At 38.0% G+C, this 9,395-nt stretch overlaps 1 protein-coding gene across 1 annotated transcript in view; it reads left to right on the top strand.

The window, feature by feature from the left end:
• The first annotated feature begins 3,394 nt into the window (after positions 1-3,394).
• Positions 3,395-9,395, top strand: part of LOC129091625 (zinc finger protein 385C-like) — a 38,251-nt gene continuing 32,250 nt past the window's right edge. The window contains exon 1 of the mRNA XM_054599315.1: positions 3,395-3,674. Within this exon, the coding sequence (XP_054455290.1) occupies positions 3,395-3,674 (280 nt within the window). The remainder of the gene's footprint in view (positions 3,675-9,395) is intronic.

Below are 9,395 nucleotides of genomic sequence, written 5' to 3'. Positions count from 1 at the left end.
AGTATTAAGTGGACGGCTCAACAGATACTGCGTTAGGAGATAAAGGTACTGGCTTTTAAACAAAGTGTTTCCAAGATACATGGAGATCCCACTGCCAGCTCTCTGGGATTTATCTCCAACCACAAGGTCGGTTTACTGAGCTCCTTCTCCTGCATGGATGATAAAACCAGTAAGTAACTCATAACGCTTTACTGTACATCAAAAAAGATGTTCGGCAAACACTTTTACTTTTTAAGTGACATTTACCCTGATATGTACATTTATGTTTATCTTTTGCTATTAGGACTTTGATAGTCATAGTGCGTCAGTCCCCACGTTCATTTGCTAATTATTATGCTCCATTAGCTCCCATTTTCTTTATGAGCATTGAAAATTAATTTATCCTTTGTCATGTATTTATTTGTTGTTGTTGTTTTTTGCTAATTAGTTTTTTATAAATGTTTAATTTATCTCATGCAGTCCAGTTGTGCTCTTGAATTCTTAGTTTCTTTGTTTCATTTTATTCTTTATAAAATTATAGATTCTCACCTGTGCAGAATGGAATTCTTTTTTCTTTTTGAAGTGAAAATAAACATACATTTTTGATTAATTGAATGCCCAAAATTTGTTTAAGAAATGTAGATGTTAGGACTTCTGTAAAATTACTTGTGACATATTTAATTATTGATGGACCTAGAGGAGGAGCCACAGAAAAGTGTAGTTTCTATCTTGTTAACATCTTGATCATAGAAATCCAATCTGCAATTTAAGATAAATGCCACTGTGTAATCTTTTTAGTAATAGTGGGAATTTATACATAAAATATACCTTTTATCCTTTTAAAATGAAGTGTTACGGGACTTGATGCGATGCATTATTCTCTGTTAAGTGTTTTTTTTTGGCTACCACTACTTTGGGTAGCACTGATCTTTCTGTGTTAAGATCAACCTTGAAGCCATACTTCACCCACAAAATGACCATTTATACATCAATCCCTCACCAGATGTTACCTAAACAATTTTAAAGAAAACTTTGTGTCACTCACATGCCTCCAATGTGAAATCTGAAATCGGCCGAAAATTGAGTAAACCTTGATGAATTGTAGTAAATGGAGGCCAGGTTTAACAACAGCAAAACTATAGCAAAAATCTGTTAACAAACTCTCACACAACTTCTGCAGCAAGTTTCATTTAACCAGTGTACTCACTACTTCCCATAGTTATGCATTTTTTCCAAAGTCTTGCTATTTAAAACACTTCCACTGCTAACGTCTCACGCACGGACTGGCGAAACGCTTGCGCAAGCATGAGACAGTAGTGGTGAAGGGTGTTCGCTCCATAGCAGAGACTGAGCCGTTCCCAGCTGCCCACTCAGGTGCCAGACAGGCAGAGAAGCTCTGGCTGTGATACAAGGTGCCAACAGAAACCAGCAGCTGCTGGCTGGCTTGTTGTTTTGTCAAACTACTGTAGCTGACCACATAAAGATGATGACTGAGAGGAGCAGATCAGGTGGCTCTAGTGGAATGGAGGGTTAACACATAAAAAAGGGGCATTAATGTGCAGTATTACACTGAAATATAGAGAATTGTTAACCAATTTAAAAGTATTACTTCAATTGGTAACACATAGATTAATTTAAGTCTTTCAAATCAAGTCAAAAAGTTATATTTACACATAATCAATATTGCTATGCTAAAAACATAATTGATTGATAATATGAATGATGGTTTACTTCAACATCTACTTTTCTATAATCCCAAAACACACTAGAAGGAGACAAAACATATTAAAACATTAGTGTCACAAGAAGTGACAGGAAAGCCTCAAAGATGACTCAACTGACTTCTGGTGGTTTTACCTTCCACTTCAGTGCTGAATTGAGGGACCATATCGATGCAAACCACCTTAAAGTGAGTTAGACGGCCCACACCTCCCACTAACTGACCCTGTCTGCTGTCTACACATCAATACCGTTCTGTGATGGCAGGCCATTTACCGACAATAGACTTTGGATCACAGAGAAAAAGTCTGGACTCTTATCCAGCAGGTGTCTGGAAGACAGCCAGAGAGTAAAATCTTATTTCTGTCTCGGCCTCCAGCTTGTTTGGGCAGGGAAACGATCATGAATTGTGGTGTTTAAAAAAAAAAAATAGGAAAGGGAAAAAAGATTATGTGTTCCTTCATTTATTGGTACGTGGTGATCAATCAAATCAAAAGGTTCTGACCCAGTTAAGATTGGTTACTCAATCAATGGATCAACCAAAAAAATAATTTTAATCTTCTGGACATTTGGATGGCCAAAAAAGCAATTTGGGGTTTGAAAATCTGGATTCTCTGTAAAAGTACAAAACGTCTCCTTTAAAACATAAATGCTAGTTCACATAACAGCACTGGTATATTAACATAATCTGGAGGAAACAGGTTTTCTTTTTTGTTTTTTTTTTACACCTAGTTGGTTTGAAACACTCTCATGTTCCTGTCCTCTGCCAGGCTGTAGTTTAACATCATTCAAATAATCACGGAGATGGGCTGCAGCTTTGAAGTCCATGCTGCTGGTCGGAGGCTGATGAATTCCTGTGAACACATTTCCCTTCCACTTTCATCTTTCCTCCAGTCAAATTGAATTTTCAGAACGGCAAAGATTTTCACATGTGAAGGCCTCTTATTGGGGGGCGGGGCTGCATTCAGCGAGGCGAAGATAAAATGTCCAGCTGCATGAGGACTTAACTGATGCTGCTATCAAGTGAACCGCACCAAAACAAAGAATCCAGCTAGACTTTGGGTGACATTTCCGCATTCACAGCGGAGCACGCGTTATAGCTGCGGATTGATTTATGCTGTCAGTCTGCCACAATCGCTCAGCAATCACAGGTATTAAAGCTATGTCCTCAGACAAAGAAACATGTCGTCTTGTGTGCACTGAGAAACAGCTTTTATTATCTGATAAATAAAGAGAAACTGCAGCGAGACACTTATCTACAGACTGTACTCGTCTCTGTTGTAATGCTTTGATGTGTGCCAGAGATAGGCCATTCTTTTCAGTTTATGCATGTCTTAGGGCTGGGTTATTCTAGAAAAAGACGTGGTTTACCGTCCTCTTAATTTGAACCCTTTAATAGGACTTTATATAGAAATTTGTGAATAGCATCTTTTGTCTGCCCTAGAAATCACTATTTGGTACAATGAAATATCAATTGTATGATGGTGGTGGAGATATAATTGCCGTTTGAATCACACTAAAGAAAAAGACCAATACTACTCTGCTCTGAATGGAGCCATGCTGCTCTGTTGCCCCCCTGTGGATACTTTAACAACATGCATTTTGAAGAAATGTCTCACAGGGGAACTGTATTGTTTCTTTTTCACATGAATTGCTAACACTTGGCTAATGGCCTTCCTTTTTCCTTTCTCCAGATATGAAGCAGCCAAAGAGCCCCGACTGGCCGGACAGCAGCCATCCTCCAAAGGGTCAGGAGGGAGAGGAGGAGGACGTAGAAGAGGAAGATGAGGAGGAGAGGAAGGTGGCAGCAGCAGTGCACAGGGTCAAACGTGAGCGACGTCAGGGCAGCAGCAGCACTGCCACTATGTGCCGGGTGTGCAACATACAGCTGAACTCTAACGCCCAGGCCCAGATCCACTACAGAGGGAAGACACACCAGAGGAGGCTGCGCAGACTGGCAAAGGCCGTCAGTACAGGTAAGGATGTACCGATTCTATTTTCTCTATACTCATTTCACTTACATGACAAAAGATGATTTTCCTGCTGATTCATTGTAGATTATGAGAATTGTTTAGTTTAAGATTAAGGCTGGCCCTCAAAAGCAACGACAACAGAACTATACACTTTATTATTTTTGTTTGTAAATGTATCCTTCTAGAGCTGCCGAGTACTTCACTTCTCAAGAGAGATTTCCGTCATTTTTTCTGATGCACTTTGTTTATACTTGCTACTTTATAAAGTGCATCTATACAATCTGCTGCAGTCCAGTACAACAGCTCTGCCCCATATTGTACCTTTACAGGCTTAAAGTGGCCATTATTTGTGAAAACTTTCTGTGAGGTGTTAATTCAACCATATGTTTATTACGGAGAGTTAAGGGAGAGCCAAATTTCCTCGAGACAGCAACAAGGCAAAAAAGCTTTTTTCATTTTTCATGAATTATCATTTGGAATATGGAAATAATGACTAAGTGGTTAAAGACTAATAATAGAACAGCTAAAACAATCTGGTATGTTCAGAAAATTATATCAGTTTACTGTAATGCAGCCTTTAGTCCAGGAAAAGACTAAACTTCTGCCATATTCTGATATCGCAATATCCAAAATCTAAGACGATATCTAGTCTCATATCATGCTATGGATATGATATTCAAATAATGCCCAGCCCTACTTTCATGTACTCAGTAACTGCCATGGTTTTATTCAAGGATTCAAGGATCAGTTATTGTCATAATGCAAAACAGGGATACACAATGAAATTCTGTTGTAGCCCATTTTGTAACACAACAAATGCATGACAAACAGAAGCAGTAGTATATTACTGTACTACTTCCTTATCCCCTTAGATGCTGATGAAGACTGTGTGACACAGTTGAAAGCTCTAAAAATGGCAAACAAAGGGTGAACTTTCTTACTGAGCTCTGTGGTTAATTTTTGAGGCTTTAGCTTGCAATGTTGTTTAATTCTGTACTTCAAAAGTGAGTCATATTAAGATGGCGATCAAATGAGTGTGAGCTTCAGCAGACAATCATCATTTTAATTGAAATTTCAAGGCATATTAAAACAACTTACAGAGACGGAAAGAGGCCAGGAACTCTCAAATGAATGGGCATTTCGACATTTCAAAAACCGCTGGTGTAGCTAATAACATTAATGATGGCTCCATTATATTGTGTCCCAGTAAGCCATGCCAGGGAGACATCATGTGCAAAACCAGAGTCCTGCTTGAGCATCTAAGTGGAACAGAGCCACGTTATAAATGACACCTTTTCGCCTTTCATGCTTTAAAATGTCTGCTTCGAAGGATGTCAACTGTTGGGGCTTGAATCTCAAATATTGTGATGTTTTGTAATAAAGCAGCTGAAAATGATAATGTGCCAGTTATTGCTAGAGAGGAACAACATTGACCAACATTGTCTGGGAGACTCATAAACTGCCTCAAAATGACCATAGTTTAATCAACAGCTCTCGCAGTCTGAACGAAAACACAACATTATGAACTTCTCCAAATTGCTATTTACTGCAGGGCTGCTGTTTTGTCAGTGGTTCTGTTATTTTGTCATCCGCAGTGTTTTAATCATTTTTTCCTCCAAAAGAGAGTCTGTTTAGAAGTGCTAGAAAAATGTCTCTTTGTTTTTGAGTCTCATGATTCTTGGTGCTGGAGTTTGATATGAAGTGCAGGTACAGGGTCTGGCTTTTAAACTGTTATCTGCTCCAAAGACTGAAGGGTTTACAAGTAAATGCAACATTAAAAAAAAAAGCAAAAATATATTATATTGGACAACAACAACCTGTCAGAAAAGCTTTGCTTCTCCTTAACGCTGTTTATGCAAGTTGTGCAAATACAGGCTCTTCAGCAGAAGTTGTGCTGTATAGATACTTCACTAACGTAACCTAACTGATACACTCACTTGTTTTTTCAGAGAGAATACTAAAAGTCAGGAATAAATAAACACCTCAGTCACGATCGTGTAAATGTTCTCCCACCATGAGGAGATGTTATGCATTCAGTATATTTACGATTCCAGAAGAACCCCTCGCCATTTCCAAGCACTTTCCGCACACCTGGTTTGATGACGAGGGGCCATTAATCACCTTCCCTCACCACCACCTGTGTCACTCTTCCACAGTGACCCACTTGATCAATCAACAGTCAGAAAAAAAGCCTCTAATGAACAACTGGCCAATAAGATGGCACTTTTTAATGTTGATTCATGAGGCTGTCTCTCTCTGTTGGCTTACCACACATATTTAGCTGTCCCAGTCTAACACAGGGTATGAAATTAAATTAATACTTTATCCATTGTTTAATTTCTCCCTCACTTCAACCTCATTTTGTTATCATCAAAATGGTATTGACTATTTCTGTGTCAGATAATAGCCTTTTGCAGATCATCATTCACACTTAAAAGTGTTAGACTGATCCAGAGCACAAGCCAGTTTGGGCCTATATTTATCTACCTTGTATTTTTGACTTTCTAGGGTCTTTGGTGCTCAAAGAGGCTTTTCTGTAAATGTTAACTCCTGTTCTAGCAGGTGAATAAAAGCGACTGGTGACACTCTATAGGTTGGTAGTGCTCCTTAAAGAGTGCTGCAGGGATGACGTAGTTTTGTAGGCAAACCCCAGAAGTTAGCACTGCACCAGTTGTTTTGACAAAAAGCCAATTGGAAACAATCATTTGGAAAACTGCAAAAAAAGGCCCTGTTGCAAACACAAGTTTGTGATACTAACACATTTTGTTTAGCAAGATAATCATCACAACTGAACACCACTTTTATGATTTTTGAAGTGTGAATACATTCGCCAGAAGAATAAGGCTAATGTTGGGCTATAAACGAACTACACCACGGTCAAATGAGAGCGAGTAAACCCACTAAGGCTGTAAAGGTGGTCTAGTCGGCTTGATGAGATTTTGTATTCTCATTTGGCCACCTGTTAGCAACCGCCTTTTTAAGACACTTAAAAGCTTCAAAATTCACAAGAGGGGTATCTACTGGCATTTTATATGGTAAAACAAAAGGTTAAAATATCTTAAGCTTGTGTTAAGCACAGACCTTATTTCACACATCCAGCCAAAGTCCAATTAAAAAAACACATGCAAGTGAAGTGCAAAAACTAATTTACGGCTTTTAGGACTCATTCCTGCAGCACTCTATAGTGCACTTATTACCAGTTTTGGACACAGCCAAGATTTTCTGTGCCGGAGGAATAAGCTATTCCAAATTGGGTGAAAATGTGAAAAACCAAAGCTTTCCATTACTTTTGATAAAACAGATTATTTGTCATTGGAGACATCTTCTAGCTGGAGTTAGTTCATGCTGTTTGCTTAAATAAACCAAAAGTGAAGCCAACAGCAAGAAGAACAGAGTGGTGCTATACTATAGGTGGTTTATGTGTTGTATATTTATAAGGTGATCTCAATTCTGCTCATTGTTAGCATGCTAAAACATCAACCACAACAGAAGTGTCACTTTGTCACTGAGAATCGGATTTAGGTCATACTCCAATTTACAAAAATCTGGATTTTTTTATTCACATGGCATCACCATGCAGGAAACCTGCAGCTCTCTGCAGTGGCTTCCTCTGTAATGATATCATTATTACTCTACTCTTTCTAGATTTAACAGTAGATTTTTTTTTATTTTTTTATTTAAGTAAAGAAATGAATGGTGCATAAGGCAGTCTGCATAAGGATCGTTTTAAGTACACTTTATTTTACACTTCTCCCTTGTACAGTAAACACAATGCATACTCAAAACCTGCATAATTTATCTTATTGGGTCACAGTTTATGCCTGATTGTGGATAGCTGTGGCCCATCCTTTAGACTTTATTGTCATATTTAGTAGTCTGAAGAGATTTATTATCTGGAGAACCATATGAGTGCCACAACAATCAGAGAAAGTGTGAATGTGACCTCTATTCTGCTCCAGTTTGCTGGCAAAACAGCAGGGAGCGATTTGTTCTCTCAGATGAAAATGCTGCCTATACTGACACATTTCTCTAAAACAAGGGGAAGATTTTTTAGGAAATACTTTCATACTATAATAGATATTATTCAATATGACATATACAGAAACTTTTTTTAAAAAACTGCATTTGTTTCCCTTTTGGTATAGGGCACTGCAAACATTTGTTGTTTATTTTTCATCATTGCATGCCTTTCGAAATGCACAGGGGTTGAGAGATTAGACATCAGCAGCATCAGCACCGACGGCGTTTATACACCTGACCCGCTGCAGGCTACACACGTCAGGGCTATCTCGTCCAATAATTGATAGTTAAGATGAGACTCACTCATGGGCAGCTTTTGTCGGCCCCTCAGGGTGAAGGGCCTCTCGTTTTCCTCACATGCGGCTCAGAGTGATTTCACACCTGCCATGTTTGAACAGGTTAAATGAACCCTACAGTGTTCAACCCCCTTTGTTTTGGTTGTTGTGAAATTGACAATACCACAGTCAAACAACTGCCAGGCCTAAAAATAGCCGTGAATTGGTTTTATGTGGAGCAAAAATTCACCTAGACAATAGACAGAAAAATAGCTTGTGAATTATCCTTCTAAAGACCTAGACTGCCTATAATTTAAAACATTTAAAAACGTTTTTTTTAAATATTACATATAATATAATATAAATAGATATTGCTAACTATATTAATATGTAATTTTTTGATTTAATTATTAGTTTTTTTGCGCTGGCTGTTATCAATGGACCAATAAAAAGCTTAAAGGGACAGTTTACCTGTAGTGCTATTCATCAATCTAGATTGTTTTGGAGTGAGCTGCCTATCTTTGGAGATATCGACCGTAGAGGTTTCTGCCTTCTCTTTAATATAATGGAACTATATGGATAGATAAGATAATCTATCTATATAAATAGAAAATAAAGATAATACACAGACATTGTTGTGAGCAGTTTCATATAGGAACTGTGGTTGATAGAAAATAGTTTTGGTACCAACAAAACTAGGCAACTGGCACCAAAAACAATCTAGTATTATAAATAGTAAGAGGAAAACATGTATTTTTTTAATTTTAGGGTGAACAGTCCCTTTTAGATTTCATATCGAAACAACAAAAAACACTTTAGGATTTTTGTTTTCATATTGAGCTCTAGACATCCCATTAATGTGGTAGCTGAAATATAATTTTGTAAAAACAACATGACTCATTACTGTATTCAACAACGGTTTTCAGGAAGAAAATGGCAGATCTTTTGTTAAACCTTGAGAATAAATAGGAAGAACAATTCCTACACACAAATGGCATGTTTAAACATTGTCTCACATGCCATTATGTCTGTTTCCTGTTTCAAAGTAGAGAGAAGAAAAGGAGAGCGAGCCAAGTCAATTAAGTGGACTTTTAGTATAATTCAGTCTGTGCCACGATGAAACCAGCCTAATAATACCCAGTCCCCCCCCCACAGCTGAACCAGCATTCCCTTCATTTAGCTGCATGAAGTGATTGCTGAAATGAAAAGCGATTTTAATAGGGTGCTTTTCACTGGGGGCCTTTTGAAAAGAGAACGGACCAAAGCAGTTTTCCCTTCCTGCACTCAACACTAAGCTGCTGAACCACTGTGGAGTCATTTCAGTTCAGAAGTTATGGTTTTCAACTTTTCAGTATGATGTGTGTTTGTCTGATGCATATAAACTCACATGAAAGTGCCTTATCTGAAATGTTTGTATACCAAACTAACA

The sequence above is a fragment of the Anoplopoma fimbria genome, chromosome 5, assembly GCF_027596085.1.
Source record: "Anoplopoma fimbria isolate UVic2021 breed Golden Eagle Sablefish chromosome 5, Afim_UVic_2022, whole genome shotgun sequence".
Classification (NCBI taxonomy): Eukaryota; Metazoa; Chordata; class Actinopteri; order Perciformes; family Anoplopomatidae; genus Anoplopoma; species Anoplopoma fimbria.
The sequence above is the reverse complement of the archived record's forward strand: the minus strand, read 5'-3'. Positions and strand labels throughout refer to the sequence as shown.